Raw genomic sequence first — 20744 nt, 5'->3', positions numbered from 1 at the left:
ACCTAGGAAAAGACCACAGACATAGTTTCCAAAAAGTTAGGCTGGAAAACTGAAAACAACCTAGACAAAACCCCCTAGACAAAACTGAGACAAAAATATATCCTTCCCAGGAGTGAAACTGTAGGGCTCATAAAAACCATATTGGGTGAACACTAACAGATAAACAAAATAATACATATTATACCCAGTGTCTCTAAGACATTTTATAAACAGTTATGCTAATAATACTATTATGGAATATAAATTCTTTTCTCCTTCCAGAGTCCATTTGTAAAGATCACCAAGAGATACTTTATTAGAATGATTAAAAGTCCTAGTCCTTGTGTGGCTATACATAGGAAGAAGAAAATATGAGACTGACAAAGTAAGCTTCGTTTTTGCTGTTTTAAATAATAGTGAAACTAGGGTGGGGGGAGTCCCTCCTCTTCACTCCTCTGCATAAAGATACCTCTTCAACAAAATGATTACAGGCTTGCAGGTATAGAAGACATACTGAATCCTTGAGCGAGCCCTAAAACCAGTTGCAAGTTCTCACTGAGGACCCAAGAGACAATCCAGGAAAGAAAAACTTAATGTGTTTAATGCTACACACACACACACACACACACACAAAAGATAAAATAAATAAGAACCCATATTCCATGCCCCTACCGCTCTTCAAACTCCTCTTTGGCTTTCCTGACAAATCAAACTTCCTCATTTACTTTATCCCCACAGTCTACAGTCAATGGACTGTAAGATGTTATTCCTTTTTTGTAGTTGTTTTAATTGTCTTGTTTTGATTTTGATTTCAGTATAGTTAACACACAGTGCTAAATTAGTAAGACATTACTCTTAACATCCTCCTAATATAAATACAAAAACAGTCATGTATCTTGCTCTTACACCATAATTGATCATTCAGAACAGTCACAAAAAGGGGCGCCTGGGTGGCGCAGTCGGTTAAGCGTCCGACTTCAGCCAGGTCACGATCTCACGGTCCGTGAGTTCGAGCCCCGCGTCAGGCTCTGGGCTGATGGCTCAGAGCCTGGAGCCTGTTTCCGATTCTGTGTCTCCCTCTCTCTCTGTCCCTCCCCTGTTCATGCTCTGTCTCTCTCTGTCCCAAAAATAAATAAACGTTGAAAAAAAAAAAAAAAAAAAATTTTAAAAAAAGAACAGTCACAAAAAATAAAATAATACAGTCACTGATTTCTAGCATAGTCCTGAGCCACTGTTGGTCCCTCGTCCTCTCCCAAGTTGGTCTGTTTCACTCCAAACCGATGGAGATCCATCCCCACATAATGTCTGATCAAGGGCAACCAGTCTAGTTGAAGGGTATGCCTTTCCTGTCCTCCATGACTTTCTCATTCATCCTAACACTACAGAATTGTTTGTCTTCAAGCACTATCCTGACTCACTGCCTGGATTCAAAAGCCTCCAGTGATTCCCCACCGCGAATGGAACACACTAGAAATTCTTAACCTAGCATGATTCAATCCTTCAAGCCCGTAAGCCAACCAGAAGGCAGCGAAACACACATTTTTGTAACCACTAAGGCAGTCAGCAAGATATTTCTTATACAGTATATGCAAAATATAAAGGAATTAACACTTTCAGTATAACAAAAGTGAAACGTGTAATTAAATGTTCCATCACAAACAGAAAATAACCTCGCTAAGAATCAGTGAGTAAATTTACCTCTCAAGCAGTTAACTTTCTAAGTACTCAACTGGAATGGTTCCTAAGTTTTTACGGGTGTAGTCGGCAAAATAAAGGTCTAACATAAATTTATTTATTTACAAAGGTGTTTAAGAAATAGAACACAAAGCTCATGGATTAACAGACCTGAAAATCAATGTTTCATTTCATTTCCTTCATTTCCATCAACTTCATTCATTAATAGTACAGCATTTATTTCTATGGTAAAAAATTTGTTTTCGTTAAACAAAAAACAAAACTTCCATAAAGTCATCTTACCTTGAAATAAACAAGAATTAAAAATATATGACATGTGCCAAGAAAAATAATTTACAATATGGGGGGTGACTCTTCAAAAAGTTCCTGAAGTTTTTCATTTTACAAATTGACTAATAATAGGGGCATCTGGGTGGTTCAGTCAGTTAAGCATCTGACTACAGCTCAGGTCATGATCTCACAGTCTGTGGGTTCAAGCCCCACATCGGGGTGTGCTGACAGCTCAGCTGGATCCTGCCTCGGATTCTGTGTCTACCTTTCTCTCTGCTTTCCTCCCACTTGTTCTCTCTCTCCCTCTCTCTCTCTCGATCTCTCTCTCAAAAATAAATAAAAACATTAAAAAAATTTTTAAACAATTTAAAAAAACTATATTGACTAACAATAGACTATGGAATAGTAACTGTAACATTCATAACTGTAATCACTAAAGAGTTCAAGCAATTTACTGACATTTCCTAAAAATCACTGTACAGATAAACAAATGCTGAGTTACAATAATACTAAATGAGAAAGAAAAATCACAGTCAGGTGACTTAATGTTCTGACCAAATCAATATATATTTCTAGCCCATCTTCTTCTTTCTGAAGTTCTCTAAGCTGTAGAGCAGACCATTCAGGAAACCTAATCATTTAATTGAATCTGCTCAGAACTACATTATAAACAACTCCTAAAGAACTCTGTGGTCATCTAATACTCAACAGACAAAACACACACACTTAAATCTAAGGCATCTAATTAGAAATAAAGACAAAATTTTGCCGATGATATTGCTATATTAATAGAAAGAGCCCCTCAAAATTATAAAATACACTCTCATAGCAAAGTTTGGTCCACTCCTCACCCTATCAAATATTAAAAAGGAACTTTCCACTTCTCAGAGGTTTAACTGATAGCAGTACTGAATAATCACCCCACACTCACGCTTCCAAAAGTATCTGCATTTTCACATAGATGAAAGTCTAAGGGAAAGGGCAAACTTTTTCTGTAAAGAGCCAGACAGTAAAATGCTTCAGGCTTTGCAGGCCACATAGTCTCTGTCAGCTACTTGACTCAGCCTCTATAACATGAAAACAGCCACAGACAATATGTAAAGAATGAGCATGGCTGTGTTCCAATAAAACTTTACACAGAAAAACAGGCTATGGGTTGAATTTGGTCCAAGGGCAATAGTTTGCTCACCCTGATGCAGAGGATTAAATTTTTGAGCTTGCTGGCTCTGTCTCTGTTGACATGGAGAAATTCACTGAACTACTCTTGTTTATTTCCTCTATTCAGGAGTCCAAACTAGATCAGGGATTTTCAACATTTTTTTAGCAGTGAATCTCCTTTTTCTAATAAAAACTTAAGTGTGCAAGCTAGGCTAGATCTCCAGGTCTCTGCAAAGGCCCCTCAGAAGCTTCCCAGGGCCCATCTACAGGTCTGTGGGACAATGATCTAAGGTTCCACTCAATACCAAGAACCAATACTGATATGTTTTCCTAACACTTCTTTCTCTCTCTCTCTCTCTCTCTCTCTCTCTCTCTCATTGTCACTTTAGGCATCATCAGAAGGTAAGGGAATCATTCTAAGGATTAGGAATCATTCCAGATACTCCAGAAATCACATCATCTTCCATGAAGAAGTTACATGTCAAAATTAAAAATAAAGTACTGGTGAAAAGCTGAAGACAGTGAAGGGAAAGTTAAACACTCCTCTATGTATTTAAGTAATGTCTCTTGCTAAAAATCTACAACAAGTTTACTTAGAATAAATTTTATTACAGCTTACTTTTTCTTAGAGTTTTATATGTAATCAGTAAGTTGAGTAAGATTTCAATAGAGTATATTTAATCTATTCCTAACACCACCTCTTAAGTTAATATATTAGCATATAAGTCATTCTACAATTAAAAAATGGTCTTATCTATTAAAATAGGTCAAGGCTAGAATCTCTACTTAGTAACAGTCAGAAAATTAGCCCTAGATACTAGAACTGAATTTAATTTTGTAACTTGGGTCTGTCATTAATTTAAATTACTGTTCCTGACAATAATCAAAAATCTCAAAGTAATAAATTTGCATAATAGGACAAAGTGTCCCAGGAACCCAGAGAAAAAACTTATACTCTCTGTCAAATGCCAATGAAAACACCATGCAAATGACAGTTTAAAATATTAACACCAAGTGATGTCTCACAGGGAGGCAACTGCCTGATACTCAATAAAAATAACTTTGTCCCACAAAGGACATGTTGCTATAAAAAAGGAGGACTTACGTGTTACAGAAACTGAACCAAAAATTATTTCTCCTTTTCAAGCTCTTATTCAACTTGTTATTAATATGGAAGAATTTAATTACTTTTCCCCCTGTATCTCAAACTCTCAGGAAAGAAAGATCAAGTCATTAAATATTTATTAGCTCCAATTCTGCACCAAGGGGTATGCCAAGTCCTGAGCTTGAAAGATGGATAGTTAAGTCCCTGACCAGTAAGCTCTCTAGTGAGGTTGATAGATACACTGCAAGCTAATCCAGTTTAAATGAAATCAGGGTCCTAACTCAGTCTCCAATTTCAGACATTACACTCTACCTCACCCACCTCAAACAAGTAACTTATGAAAACACACACTATTTTTAAATGACAAATAACCACGACTCTCTCCAATAACATTTCTAGTCATTAGCTCCTGACAGCAAATTGTTTAACTGACCTCACTACACATAAGCACCATTTATCTATATAAATCTTGAATGCTACCATAAAAAGCCCATAACTAAACACAATTGCACTAAGGAAGGACACCTTGCATACTTAAAGTTTTAGTGTCAAAACTAGTCTTGTGTAACATTCAATGTCAAACCATTTTTATTAAAGACATGTTTATGACAGACGTATGGACTCAACAAAGTACAGAAAACTAAACAGCTATCTTTTACAAATGTTTTGTATACAAATGTATATGTATGTATAAAGTGATGACTCAACTTCTGGGAGGAATGACAATTGTAGCCTTAAAGTCACAGAAAAATAACAAAGTATTACTACATGTAGCAATATAAGACACACAAATGGAGCACATTAAAAAATGAAAATTTCTGAAATTTTAAAAATGGAGTAAATTTGAAACAAGAGTAATTTAGAAATATAAGCCTAGAGGTGCCTGGATGGCTCAGTTGGTTAAGCATCTGACTTTGATTCAGGTCATGATCTCACAGTTCGCGAGTTCGAGCCCCATATCAGGCTCCCCGCTGACAGCACAGAGCCTCTGGATCCTCTGTTCCCTCTCTGTCTCTCCCTCACTCTCTCTCTCTCTCTCTCTCAAAAATAAATAAACACTAAAAAAAAAGAGAAATGTAAGCCTACATTTAACTTTAATTTTTTTTTTTTTAACGTTTATTTATTTTTGAGACAGAGAGAGACACGGCATGAACGGGGGAGAGGCAGAGAGGAAGACACAGAATCGGAAGCAGGCTCCAAGCCATCAGCCCAGAGTCCGATGCGGGGCTCGAACTCGCCGACCGCGAGATCGTGACCTGAGCTGAAGTCGGATGCTCAACCGACTGAGCCACCCAGGCGCCCCATAACTTTAAATCAATGTGTAAATCAACAGTTACCACATAGAAATGATTACATTTAAAAGTGGCATTGATATTAAATAAATATCAAAAACTTTATGTATTTATATTTACATATAAGGTTCACCCCACTGGTATTTTTTATCTCTATTTTCAAATAAGAGATTGCAGTTCAGAAAATTAATAACCATATACCTAATAAATGAACCAAGCAGTTAAATATCGGTATGATTCCATAACTGTAACTATAATAATGTAGCTGTATAATCCAGTAAGATTTTCAAAGAGATCTCCAGAGAATTACTGCATAAACTTATTACAATCATCTGTTTCCTACACAAAGTAAGTTGGACAAATACTATCAGCTCACAGCACTCATTCATCTTAATCTCTTTCTTTCCTGCCTTTCTGTAATATGGAGGCTTGAAAGCAAAAATACTTGAATTCCCAGCCTCCTTTGCTACTAGTAGTAGGCATGTGACACAGCTCTGGCCAATGATAAGTACCTTGAAAGGGCTTTCCTTCCAAATAAAAGATGAGCTCTTACCAAGAAAACATTCTCCCTTCTCTTCTGCTTGGTGGGGCAGCTGTCATCTTGTGACTAAAACCAAAATCACTGAGTAGGATTTGGTGGGAGACTGAGCTAGTTTCCTTAATGACACCTCTGAGCATCTAGACCAATCCTACACTACCTACCTTTAGATTTCTTGTTGTGTGAGAAAAATAAGACCATAACTAAGCCTATGTGTATAGTTTTTGGTTACCTGTAGACTGATGCAATCCAAACACAATTTATGCTATGAATCAAGCCTATGAAATTGACTCATCTAACAAATCACTTTGGTGAATTAGCTATAAGGCACACTAATGATGAAAAATTATGTAAGGGAGGGGCGCCTGGATGGTTCAGTCAGTTAAGCATCCGACTTCAGCTCAGGTCATGGTCTCAGGGTTTGTGGGTTCGAGCCCTGCATCGGGCTCTGCATTGAGTGCAGAGCCTGCTTCAAATCCTCTGTCTCCTTCTCTCTCTGCCCCTCCCTCGCTTGCGCACACTCCCTCTCTCTGTCAATAATAAATAAACATTAAGAAAAAAAAAGACAGATTATCTGAGGGGAAAAGATCGGATTGTAAATGAATACCAATTAATTGAAAAATAATATTAATAACAAACATTAAAGTATTATACTGTTAACTATTAACTATTCATTAAATTATTTATGCCAGAGACTGTCAAAGAACTTTAATATACATGAACACATTTAATCTTCACAATATGAGGTAATATTACCATATACACCCATCAATCCTTGATGAAGGTAAAACTTTCATCAATCCTTGACAAAACCGTAACATAATAAAACAAAGCTAAATTAATTTATTCTGTGATTTTCTATTTTTATATCAAAATGTCCTTTCTTTTATGAAATAGGAATAGTGGAGAACAAGTTTACATTCATTTTAACATGCTTAGCTGGCAAAATAAGTGACAAATCAATGTCAGTGCCCCAGTGTTTTATGAAATTTTAATAGTCCATTAAATCCAAAGGTCTGAAACCCATTAAAGTTAGGTAACCAGCCCCAGACCACAAAGGAGTTTGACATCAAAATCCAAGATCATACATAAGGACTAGGTCACATGAAGGAAATAACACTAACTGAACTCAGAACAACTATTCTGTGAATACAGTTACAGATATAAATGTATAAGCGTATAAGTACAAAGGAAAATAGCCAGCCCAGAATACATAAAGTGGGAACAAGGACTTCTAAAGAAAAATGACTTTACCATGTTACCTCCCACACAGAGTTTTCTCTGTGTGATATAGATTTAAACCATACCGAAGAAAATGGAATCAAGATAGGAATTCCCATTCATCCCAATCATTGGATTTGGAGATTCATGCTGGAAGGAACTTTTGGGTCCTACATTGTCTGCCTCTAAAAGAAGTTTGTGGTCTCCTAAATAGAAAGACAAGGGACAGGTATGCAGATGAAATTTGCCCCCTCAAGTTTGCTCCTCAATTTCTTCCAGCTCTACATGAATGGAGATTAGGAACAAAACTGAAAGGCAGTCAAATTCTCCTTACCTCAATTCTTGGCTTTTTATGCTACTGCATTTCATTATTTTAAACTCTTAACCTTTTAAAACTCCTCTCTGGTTGTTTGGAAATGTATACATTTGATGAAGCAGTTTCTTAATACAATAAGTAATGTAACTGAGATGGCCAAATATTTCTAACTTCACCACGTATTTTCTAATAAATTTGAGTGAGCTTAAAAGAAACAAGAGTTTGCAAGACTGCATAACATATCATAGCTTGAATAATACAGTTATATATACAGAACTCAATGAATGTTAAAATAAATAGGTTTAGCCTACACCTACATATTTTCACATTTTTTATTTTGAAGACTTTAGTTACTTTAAAGCCCGGTCAACTCTTTTCTTTTTCACTTGTGCCCTCAAATGTAACTTATTACTGAAAACATCAAACATAAAAACTCTTAAAATACAGAAACTAAGTGGTTTATATCTTTATAATTAAAAATAGTAAATAATTTCAGACTTATAATTTATTTGTAGTTATCTCAAATATTAGGTGCCATATTTTTAATCCAATCTTCCAGTGCCAGTTTTTTTCAGAAGAAAAAAAAAAAGTACTTAATATACAAATACAGCATGCATTCTCCAGTATTTACCACAATAAATAGGAAAAGTAAGTGGCTAATTGAAGGAGAAGAGGGCTGGGAAAGGGGATGGATGGCAGAAGGTGGCTTTATAACTGAAATACAAAGGTGTACATATGAATAAAAACAATTTTTTTGTAAAGATATTTCTACTTTGAACTGATTTAAAAGAAATTCCTTTTTTTTATTCTAATACAAAAAGTCCTAAAAAGTACTGAAGGTACAGACCACAATCAGCTTAGATAGTATTATCACCTCCAGAGTAGTAATAGTGCCTCTGACCATCTTAAACACACCCTTGCCTCTTCCTTCCCTCCACCCCCCACGCCCACCAAAAGTAATAATTTAGATAATTTTTACATTCACAGGAAAGGAAAAGAGAAAGGAGAGAATCTACAACCTTAATTTCACCTAGACTCATTTCCTTAAGCTACTACCACAATTTCTTTTCTATTGTGCTTAATGTACATGGAATATTTTATTTCCTACGTTTTTTCTTATACCAAATGTACAAATCCACTAAAATTCAGGATTATGAAACATTCAAAACTGGTAAAATATATGGCATTTTGTGAATATCTACAAGATTCAGATAGGAATAAAGGTGAACAGTTAAAAACTTATTTCCGCTCTTCTTGTCCACTTCTCCGTTAGTGTGTATGTTCACTTTAAATTTCTTCCAACTAATATATTGCTTCACCCCCATCATTAATGGTCCAAAGCATACAAAATATTTAGCTAGAAAGGACTAGGCTCTTCAATAAGATTAAGTCATTAATCAGGAAAAAGATGATTTTTCAAAGTATCTTAATTTGAGGCCCCTTATCAGAGTCACAATAAAACTCCAAAAGCTATGCCTTTTTTTAACTTAATTTTGAAATAACTTTAGAATAAAAAAGTCAGACAAAAAAACAGTTCAGAGATCCTATGTATTCATCTAGCGTCCCATAATTTAACAAATAAAATAACCATAGTAAAATTATCTAACTGATAAAATGTCACCAACTTTCCTAGTACCTTTTTTTTTTTTTTTTCTGGTCCAGAATCTAATCCAGAATCTCACAACTCATTTAGTTATCACATTTCCTTAGACTCAATCCATAACAATTCTTCAGCATTTCTGGACGCTTTTGAGCACTACACACTTTGTAGAATGTCCTAAAATTTGAGTTTGCCTGATATTTTCTGACATTTAGGTTGAAGTAACAATACTTTAGTAAGAATACTATCACAAATGTACCCTTCTCAATGTAGCATAAGGTTGGATGATATGCCTTATTATTACTGGGGTTAAAAAGAAACAACAGGCCCAAAGTGGAGTCGCTTGCACTAAACCCACATAACCAAACCAAGACTTAATAATTAGTCTTAACTGGTCAACACCAGTGAGGTAGCTTGCCACATAGATCCTTTCCATCCTCCAGAGGAAGATGAAGTAATCTGCTTTCATTATCCCTTCTCCCTTCTATTTTCTACATCTTCTGGGAGCTCCTTCCTGTTTGCTAGATGGGATGCTGCCTGGTTCAAGAACCATTCAATAAAGCCAATTAGATCCTTAGATTTACTCAGTTGAGTTTTGTTACTTCGCACTGGTGATATAACTTTGATTAACCTGGTTCACTTAGTGTCTACCAGTTTTCCTCACTATAAAAGCACTGATTTCTCCTTTTGTTTTTTGGTTTTTTTTAATTTTTTTAATGTTTACTTATTTTTGAGAGACAGTGAGAGACACAGAGCGTGAGGGGGACAGAAGCAGAGAGAGAGGGAGACACAGAATCCAAAGGAGGCTCCAGGCTCTGAGCTGTCAGCACAGAGCCTGACGCAGGGCTTCAACCCACAAACCATGAGATTATGACTTGAGCCGAAGTCGAACGCTTAACTGACTGAGCCACCCAGAAGCCCCTGATTTCCTCTTTTAATTAATTAATCTTGGGGAGATAATTTGAGACTATGCAAATATTCTGACGATATCCAATATATATCTCTCATCATATTTTCACCCACTAATTTTGACATCAACTGAGGATTCTTGCTTACAACAATTATTATGACGTTTGTCTACTTGTGATTTTCTATTTCCATCATTCTTTCTGAATACTTTTTTTAATTGGAATTCTACAGTAACAAAGAGCAATCTCTTCTCCCCCATTTATCTATTTATTCAATTATTTACTTATATTGGTATGAGCTCATGGATATTTTTCCCTCAGAAGTTACACTCTGTTTTGTTGTTCAAACTGACCACTGGGACTCCTTTGTAAATACATTCATTAGACTTTCTTCTGAATTGTAAAAATGTCACTTCAGTTAGGGATGATCAAGGGTTTGTTGTTTTGTTTAATGAGGGATCATTGATAGCTATGGTTAGATTTACCACTTCCATTATGACCCTCCCAAAAAAAATTTTATGGAAAGAAATTATATGTATTGAAATATCCCAATGTGTTATACCATCACAACTCTTGCTCATTCAAGACCTTATAATCTTTGGTTATTATTTTATACATATTAACATGGAATTTTCTCATCATTGTCACTATTTAAATCCACTTTAACTCCCACTCCCTTGGTATTTCAGGAACACAACTCAAACCACTCAATGACAATAGTAGAAATTCATTTTAGCCAAAAGGTAATAAGCTTTCATTATGCTGAGTGGAAAAAAAGCCAATCCCAAAGGTCAAATATTGTATGATTCCATGTATTTAACACTTTTGAAATGACAAAATTTTACCAATGGAGAACAGATTAGTCCTTGACAGAGGCAGGGTCAGGGAATGATTGTGTCTACACAAGGGCAACAGGAGGAATTCTCATGGTGATGGACTGTTCTGTATCTAGACTGTACGAATGCCAATATCTTGGTTGTGATATTCTAGTTGCACAAAAGGCTGTTAATGGGGAAAATTGGGTAAAGGGTTCACATGATCTCTGCATTATTTCTTACAACTACATGTGAATCAATTATCTGAAACTACCAAGTTTAAAAAAAAAGATAATGAATTTTTACTTGAGTGAATACTCAGGAGAAATCAGATAATCATCAGTGTGCCTCAACCCTTCAGATCCACTGATTGCTAGGTAGCTTCTCAGAAAGTTACTACCAGGTCTCTTCAGAATAACCAGCTAGTGGCTAATTCTTCTTTAGGGTTTCATCTCTTCTTAGTAGCTTTTATGTTGGGTGGCAGCAAATACCATGAGCTAGAGAAGAACAGGAAAGTGCTAAGGGCCAATTATTATGGTGAGTGTTGGTTTGTCAACTAAACTACCAACTGTTAATAGGATCAAAATATACATTTTTATCTCAATTCATTTAGCTCATATTAAGGTATTTGAGAAATCCTAAACACCCACAATTTATGATATTCAACTTGCAAGAAGACAAGCAATGAGAAACTACAGCAAGGAAAAAGAGGGTTTGGTTCCAATGACGAAACAAAGTTCCCCTTCAAGTCACAAATGCCAACTCCTCCAAAACACTTTTTATGATTAAGGATGTGAAAGCACAGAAATTGTGGAGCCAAGACAATTTAAAATGCAAGAACTAAACTTCCCACCCCACAAAAACTAAGCCCACCAGGACCACAAAGGTAACCCTTTCACAAACTGAAGGAGAAAAGGAAACACCTGAGTACAACAAGAAACACATAAGGTAATCAGTTCAGTAAAGTAGTGGTTAATTAGCATGTGAGACCAGACGATTTTATTTTTTTTTCCTGAAAAGATAAAATCCTAACAGCCTAAATAAAGTAGCAATCAGCTTGTTTTTCTCCACACAAAGGCTGACATTATAACTACTATACATATTTTGACTAACTCAATCTCTGGCAATGCTACAAAAGAGCAATAATATGTACTATAACTGGCTTCTCCTACCTAACTTATCAACATCAACCTATTGAAACAAAAATGGTATGAGGAGTAAGGAACTGTTCTCAAACACTTACTACAATCATTACCTTGTGCCATCATAAGTCAATGGTGCATTTTTATATAAATAAATCCGTTTTTCCTTCTTAAATTGAGATATTAATCTCTTCCAAAGGACAGAATGCTTAAAAATCACATCATTACAAATTAAGAAATACTAACCTATTCAGCATATGATAAATCAGATATTTTACATTAGATTCCAGAAGGTAGAGGGGCACCTGGGTGGCTCAGTTGGTTAAGCGTCTGATTCTTGACTTTGGCTCAGGTCATCTCACACTTCATGGGTTCGAGCACCATGTCAGCTCTGCCCTGACAGCACAGAGCCTGCTTGGGATTCTGTCTCCCCCTCACTCTGTGCCCCTCCCTCACTTGCTCTCTTTCTCTCTCTCAAAATAAATAAAATAAACAAAAAAAATTTTTTTAGATTCCAAAATGTAGAAGATATCAAAGTTTAAGGGAAAAAAAGTATAAGTTAAAAAAATTTTATTAATAAAAAAAATTTAGCAACTTAGAAATTTTTCCTATGAATTAGGAAATGTTGATCATTACCATTTGCCGTGATTAGGCTGTAGCTAGCATCATGTGCACATCATCTGATGCAATTAGTAGCTGATATAATGTGCACACATTCATTCAGCCAGCCTGTCCAACAAATCCTACTACTGCAATAATTCTACTCTGTCTCCACCATGTATATCAAGCTCCCAACTACCTCAAGCCTGAAGAACAGACCTCTCAGCCTTTAACAAAATTCTTGGTCTCCTCTCCTCTCCTTCCAACCACAACCATCTACACTCCAGTGAAATAACTCCCCACCTCCTATTCACTCCCGTGGCTCCAAGCACAGGGAACAAAGGCCTACACGTATTTTCTTACAACCACATGTGCTACTTGTATGACAGCAGGTCAGTCTGGAATAGCCTGCATGCCCCCTAGTCCACTGACTGGTAAATTCCTACTACCCTAAGACTCACTACATGGTTGTCTAAAAAGTTCACAGCCTCTTCAGTGTTAGCACAGGACATCTCATCCAGAGAGCCCACAGCCTCTTCAGTTTTGGCATAGGACATCTGCTACGGCACTGATGAATCACATCCTACTTAAAAGATACAATACACTGGTGAGTTACCTGAGGGACAGATGTCTCATCTCATCTTTGAATTCCTAAGGTCTGGTAAAAAGTATTTCATTAAAATGTTCTACGATGAGGGGCGCCTGAGTGGCTCAGTTGGTTAAGCTTCCGACTTCAGCTCAGGTCATGATCTCACAGTTGGAGCCTCCAATCAGGCTCTGTGCTGACAGCTCAGAGCCTGGAGCCTGCTTTGGACTCTGTGTCTCCCTCCCTCTCTGTCCCTCCCCACTCATGCTCTGTCTCTACCTCTCTCTCAAAAATAAACATTAAAAAAAATTTTTTTAATGTGCCATGATAACTACTATTAGATATTGCACTAAATAGTAAGTGTACTTTCTTTCACTTAATCCACAAAACAACCTCAGGAAGCTATTATCCTCATTTACAGATGAGAGAATTGTCTGGTGCCAAAAACAGGGTGAGGAGAGGGAATGGCTCATAAAATTCAGATATCAAAGAACTATCACCACATTTCCTTATCTTTCTAGTCTAGATCAAAGTTACTTCAGGTAATTACAATTCTTCTTTACCTATAAAACTTATTCTACAAAATAAGTAACTAAAAAACAAGTTTTCAAATAAGAAGCACAGTCTGTGTTTTTAAAAGGTTTTTATATCCTTACTTCAGATAGTCAATTTATATCCCACTGTTACTATATGTGACTTGAATTTCAAATATCACCAAAGGTAGACCTCATGTTATCATTTAACTCCCCACAAAATCCACCTAAAGTTGTTTTCACACCCACAGAAATATTAAAAACCGTAAAACCACAAATAGGTAGTTTTCTTATGAATCAAAGAATTTTTGATTTCAAGAACTAAGCTTTGGAATGATAGTGTATCCTCCCTTTCTTATTAAAGGGCAAGACCTTTAATAAAATGATAATAGAAGGTTATGGCTTATTTTGTTGTTTTACATCCTTTCTTGAAGGGAAAAAATGAAACAAGTTAGCAACTGAGTAGTCCTCTTGCTTTTCTTAGTTTTATTTTATCATTATTTTTTGTAACTGTTCTGTTAAAGCCCAGGGTCTGAGAAGAACTACATTAAACCAGTCCACATACAGCAATGCAGTTGGAGACATTCATTTTGAACCTCAGCCAAGATATGCAAAGCTAATTATGGAACTGTTAATTACTAAATGTTTAAAAGCTTATGTGAAGGCAACTAAGTTTCTACTAATATTACAAAAGAATGTTAATTTTTACCAGAAATTTAAGTACTCACCCGTTCAAAGTCACATGCTAATACAGTCTGAAATTAGTATTTCAGTTAAAAATGTGTATATTTTTTAACCTACAAATTCAAATATCATTGTTAGAAAAGGTAAATGCTTATGGCCAAACACGCATTACTTAGTGAAACATGCTTTTCAAAATTGCACAAAAGTCGGGGCACCTGAGTGACTCAGTCAGTTAAGCATCTAACTTCAGGTCATGATCTCACGATTTGTGAGTTGGAGTCCCGCCTGGGGCTCTGTGCTGACAGCTCAGACCTGGAGCCTGCTTCAGATTCTGTGTCTCCCTCTCTCTCTGCCCCTTCCCCACTCGTGCTCTGTCTCTATCTCTCAAAAATAAGTAAACGTTAAAAAAAAATTTTTTTAATTGCACAAAAATCATTTAGTTGTGTTTTTTGAACAAAAACTACATAAGGACCAAATATTTATTACTAGAGCCCCGAAATGAGCTAAAATATAATCCAAGTGTAAGTTATCAAATGAAAATATGAAACTGCTCATAAACAATGATAAAAAGAACCTCAAATGGAAAATGTAACTGTAATAAACACAATTCTTCCCACTAGATTTAAAAGTTAAATATTTACCAGAGATATTCTTTTGTGCAGATTCTCATAATTTAAAGTTCTCTGGGCAAAAGGTATTTTTTCAGCCCTCTCATTATGACTAAGTGACTTTGCAAAGAATTAAGTCTTAACACTGTTATGAACTCTCAGCTGAAAAATTCATGAGTTAACATCAAATCGAAAGGTGCAAGAGCCCAAAAAATTTCAATAGTGAGGACAAAGTAATATTATTAACTAGGAAGAAATGAGATGTGGCTGTTTTACATATACCATTTTAAAAAATTACTTTTATAACTACCTAAAAACACACTAAATTAGATCTTGAAAGAAAACAGTAAGGCAATAGATGTTTCACCTGAGAAACTAAAAACATGCATATAAACACTACAGAAGCAACTACAAAGGGTCTGAACTCAACAAGTTAATAAAATGGTTTAGAAAAAGCATTTTATTGTTTAAAGCCTTGGGGGATAAAGCTGCTTGCAATTTATTTACATCTTTTACTTTACTAAATTGCTTTGGTGACCAAGCTTCTCATTTAAATGATTAAAGCATAAACCCAAATAGTTTAATAAAGCAATTACTTAAGAGTCCTGTTTTTCAACAGAGGTGCCCTGAAAAATATCAATAGAACATTTAGTGTACATTATTTTCAAGGGGTTATTTAGAATACAGTGCCCCATTGACTAAAATTTAGCCAGGTTTCCAGACACATAATGTGGGACACACACTGGATCAAAGATTTTTTCATCCTCTCAGAATATCAGATGAAAGAGTGACAGCCTCTTAAATCTATGCATGATTTGGCTAAAAATTCAGGTGGCTTTTCTTTTTTTTTCACCTTACCATTCTGCCTCTCTAATGATGTGGCTAAATAGGTTCCTATTTTTCAGGTGTGCATGAAAAGCTCCCTAATTTGCAGTCTCTATGTTTATACTGGGACTCTCCCCACCCCCAAATTCTCTTCTAGTTAACATCTTAGGTTACGTTAGTAACATCACTATTAACTTGTAGGCAACTGATTGACCCAAATACAAAGCTATGCCTTCAAGAGTTTGAGAGAGAAACTGGGATAGTGGGGTTTAAAACAAAACAAAAAAAAACCTGAATTTAACAACAAAAAAATTATGTATTTCCTCTATTCTTTTACAGCATCTTCCTTTTGCCTGTAATGAGAAATCATATGAACTCCTTTATCAAGTCTATCCCGAAAAACAGAAGGAAGCATGACAGCAAAACTTTCCTAATTCACATCCTTCTTTTCATGATACCAAGTTTATTTAATACATTTGTTTTCTTCATATTACAAAAGTCTAACTCTCAAGCATGAATGAGAAAATAGTACAAAATAACTTCCGGTCCTTAACAAAGCACTCAATACAAAAAGCACCTTCTACCAAAACATCTTTTTTACTTTTGAGCACATATCAAACTTTTACAAGATTATTTTTGACAAGCCAGGTAAGGATGGGAAAACATCCACATTTCAAGCTACTTTCTTTAACACAATAATAAGCAAACATGACGTTTGCGTTAGTAATAACCAAATGAACATCAAAGTTAATACGGCTGATACTTAACAATGTTCAAAATGTTTAATAGCTTTCTCTGTGTTTACTTTTCCTATGAAGGTTTGGTGGAGGGAAATGTGCTTTCAGATTATCAATGAAGCTTTCATCTTGCAGTGTTAGTAGTAACTGGCCCACTTCTGAATCAGGCCAAGTTCTATGCTAGGTCAGTTTTTACTCTATTCTACACAACTGGCACAAGAAGAGGAAAGTTTAACAGTTCATTTATTTGGCACAATCCACATGCTTTCACAGTGGAGGTTTTGTCTCTTCCAGTCTTCTTTGGTGCCCCCCTCCCGCCCCAACTGATAGGTTTTAAGTCATTGCTATTCTAATTAATCAACTAAAGGCACAACTCTCCCCACCCCCCACCTTCTAATTTCCACTAAAGGCCTATGACATCATTTTCTGACCCGCCTTTCTAGGTTCTAATATTCTCAACTTGCCTTGCTGGGTTGTAATATTCTCAACTTGTATGATTTCATTTGGCACTTCAAACACTGAAAGGAGTTGACATATCTCACTGAAATTTGCTTTTCCATCACACAACATGCATTTTCACATGCAGAAGACTGATTCAATTGACAATTTTAAAACAAACAGTAGAGGAAGGCACATGGGAGGCAGTGCAACACCCAGGGAGGGACAAGATCAAAGCAGGACACTGCTTGGTTTTGATAAAATAATCCTTTAGAATTGGAACTTTCCGGAGACACAGTGAAATGAATATTCTCGTAAAATTATCACACATCTTCCACTCTTTTAGTAAATATGTGTGATCTATGATCCCCCAGATGTGATGGCTCCATCAGGAAAAATGAAAAATCAGAAACGGTACCAGGTGCCATTCTTGGGCCTTGTCCAATGGCAGCCAGTGAAAGATTCTATTTTATTCTGTTCTCCCCACATTAAATAATAATAATCAACATCAGAGAAGGAGAGCATTTGGGTATGAACAGATGGCGTCCAACACCTAACCAGCGAAGCAACTCTTTCAGGCATCAGATCCTAAATGTCTGATAGTCCCAAGGATCAGAGGGCTTATTTGACAAGAGGGTTGGCAGCAGGATCCCCTGTAGTTACCATCCCAATGCTTAGGAATATGCGTCATTAGCCAGTCAGCAACTAAAAGCAAAAAAAAAAAAAAAAATCTAACCACCACATTTTTATACAATTTCCCCCTCTCTAGTCCAACTTGAAGCGACCAAATCCGACACCATCAGCAACAACTCCACTTAAAGAAAAAGGAAAAATAAGCCCGATGGTAAATGAACGTATAAAGGTTAACAAACTTATCTAATTCTGACAAGGTTGTGCAACACCAAAAGAATCCGCAGGGTGCCCTTTCCGGGGGTGTATCTGAATATGCCTGCTCTGCAGTTATGCCCGCAATTTAAACCAAAGGCACTAAGCTAGCTAATCAACTTTTCTTCCCCTGCACTGGAAAGCAGCATCCCTTTTTCAAAGAAGCAAAATACTAAATACACAAACATCCCAATGTTTTACTTTAGAAGGTCAACACGGATTAGTCTTTCGCAGAGCCATACAAGTTTCCTTCCTATACCTTTCCAAACACCACAGAACTCTAAAGGTAAAGGGGGCCACATGCCTGGGAAGGAAAGGGGCCTGCAGCCAGGGCGGCGGGAGTAGCTGGCCACGGGGAGGTGAGTCCCCCCCTCCCCCCCCCGAGACTCAGAAGCCCTAGTGTACCACTGGGAAGAGGAGAAGCTAATTGGAGAATTCCCTCCTCCGCCTAGCAAACGTAGGGGGAAGGTCAGTAATGGGGAGGGCAGAGAAAAGGAGAATATCGAGGAGAGGGAAAAATAAACCCAGGACGACCAGGGGAAAAGATACAGCGATGAAATGCCATGGGAAGTTAGGGGTCCTAATGCGAGAAGTGGGGTGCGCGGGGCCAACCGTGTCAGGAAGGGGAGACTGGAACGGGAAAGGGCGCAGCCTGCGAGGCACAAATCCAGCCAAGTCCCGGCGAGTCTCACCTGGGGGGTCCTCTCGGCGGGGTTCTTCATCACCGCTTGGCGGAAGCTGTTATCCACGTAGGACGCCATCTCCCCCCGTGGGCCCGGCCGGAGCCGCTCCGCACCCTCGTCGGCCTCCTCCCGGCCCAGCGCAGCCGCTGCCTCCGCCCTGCGCGCTCCGCCCGCCTGCCCGCCCGCCGGCGGCTAATAAGCCAAACCGCGGCGGCGGCGGGGCCTACGGGGGGGCGGCTCCGCTGGGCCCGGCGGCCCGGAGCGCGGGACAGGCGCTCAGGAGACCCGGCGGGAGAGCGAGGCCGCGCGAAGGGGGCGGGCAGCGCGCAGCTCCCGAGCCCCGCGGCCCGGAGGGTCCCTGCGGGCGCTCCGCGACCGGGAACTCCCCTTCCTCCTCCTCTTCTTCCTCGCCGCTCAGCCGGGAAAGGCTTCCTGGCGCGCCCGGCTCCCTCCGGGCCTGGCTCGACACGCCTCCCCCGGCTCCACTCCGGGGACAGTGGCGTCTCCTCCTGGCCCCGGCGGGCCTGAGTTATTTTTAGGGAGGTACAAGCGACAGTAAAGAAGGGGAAGGCTGCAGGCAGACGGGGCCTCCTCTCCCCTCCGGCGCGGAGGGTCGCCCCCTCCTCTCAGGGGCTCACGCCGCCGCCCGGGAGTCTCCGCGAAGCACTCGGATCTCCCGCGTCCCCAGTCCTCCGGCACTTGGGCGCCGCAGCCGCCGTCGGGACGACTGGCTCAGGTCCGGGCGCTGCGAAGCCCGATCGCCGCCGCCACCGCTCCTAGTCTCCGTCTATTGGGCTCGGCCGTCCCTCCCGACTGCTGCTGCATCCCCTCGGGCCGCCCCGCCGCCGCCGCCGCCGCCGCCTCTGCTGCTCGGGCCGCCGCCGTGGGCTCCGCCGCCACCGCCTCCCCCCATCAGCGCGCCCGGAGCGGAGCTGCCCCGGCGCCGGCGCCGCCGCGGCCAGAGCACCCGGCCGGGGCTGCAGACCTCCGGCCCAGTCGCTCTCGGCAACTTTGTTCCCGGTCTGCGCGGGGCGGGGGAGGGGGAAGAGGGGGCCTCGGGCAGCCCAGGTCCGGACTCCCGGCGGCGGGCGTCCGAGGGCGGAGGGCCAGGAGCCGAGAGCCGCGCACAGCCTCCTCAGAGAGAGTATTTGGGAAGCGGCGACTCCCCCTCCGCTTCCTCCGCCTCTTCCTCCTCCTGCGCCTTCTCCGGCCGCCGGAGCCGCTCCTCAGGGAGGAAGCGGCCTCCGGGGCTTGTTGCTTTGTGCTGCAACCATGGTGAGGAGTGAGTGACAAGGCGGAGGCGAGTCGGCTGGCGCCGCATCATCGGGGGGCGGGGCGTCCCCGTCGCGCTCGGTCCCGCCTCCTCGCGCTCCCTGCGCCCGCCCGTCGGCCGCGCCCTCCCGCCGGAGCAGCACCTTCGGTCGCCGCCAGGTGAGGCCGGCGCTCGGGCCGCCGGAGGGTCGCAGCGCCCTCGGCTGAGCTGGCTGGAGTCCCGCACCACCTGGCCCCGAGGGGGCGACGCGAGTCCCGGTGCCCCGGTGCAAGCGTAGAGCTCTCCTCTCCCCACCCCTTCCCTGTCTCACGCCGTGCCGCGTACCCACATCCCACCCGGTTCCAGGGAGACACTGCATAGTCCAGTCGCCCCTCTCAGACTCATGGCGCCACGCCGAGGCCGAGGGGGCTGAAAGTTGACCCGGAGCAGAAGTCTGGCCCGCAGGCATGGGCTGTAGTGGGCATTCATTTTGAACCCAGGGTTTGGCTCCAGAGGCAATAAATCCTCTAAGGTTTTTATTTTGCTTATTTGTAGCTTGCTGCAGGGAAAGCTTTCCTCTCCTGCCTTCCATGCCTACTGCCACCTTCAGAGACTTTAATGACCAGGAGATTAAGGACATGGAAAAGTGCCAGTTTCACACTAGATCCAGTACCATCCCCAGACGCACAAACATGCCAAATTTAAAGGTGATCACTCATTAGCAAGAAACCCGGACGGCAAGGTCTGTGACATAATCAGAAACATTGGCAGATCTGGCTTTGCATCGAGGCAGAGCAAATCTCATTCTCCAGACCCCAGATTTCCAAATCGGACTCACGTGGTGCAGAGGACACCATAACATAGCCTTTTAAGA

The 20744-nt window shown here is 39.9% G+C and overlaps 1 protein-coding gene across 7 annotated transcripts in view; it reads right to left on the bottom strand.

The window, feature by feature from the left end:
- RAPGEF2 (Rap guanine nucleotide exchange factor 2) overlaps positions 1-19899 on the bottom strand; it is a 254414-nt gene extending 234515 nt beyond the window's left edge. For 6 of the 7 annotated variants that reach the window (XM_049631260.1, XM_049631251.1, XM_049631254.1 and 3 more), the window contains exon 1: positions 18628-19899. In XM_049631260.1, coding sequence (XP_049487217.1) covers positions 18628-18696 — 69 coding nt within the window. In that variant the 5' untranslated portion in view covers positions 18697-19899. The remainder of the gene's footprint in view (positions 1-18627) is intronic. The other variant, XM_049631256.1, reaches the window with a different exon arrangement.
- Positions 19900-20744: the final 845 nt, after the last annotated feature.

This window comes from Panthera uncia, chromosome B1 (genome assembly GCF_023721935.1).
Source record: "Panthera uncia isolate 11264 chromosome B1, Puncia_PCG_1.0, whole genome shotgun sequence".
Taxonomy (NCBI): domain Eukaryota; kingdom Metazoa; phylum Chordata; class Mammalia; order Carnivora; family Felidae; genus Panthera; species Panthera uncia.
The sequence above is the reverse complement of the archived record's forward strand: the minus strand, read 5'-3'. Positions and strand labels throughout refer to the sequence as shown.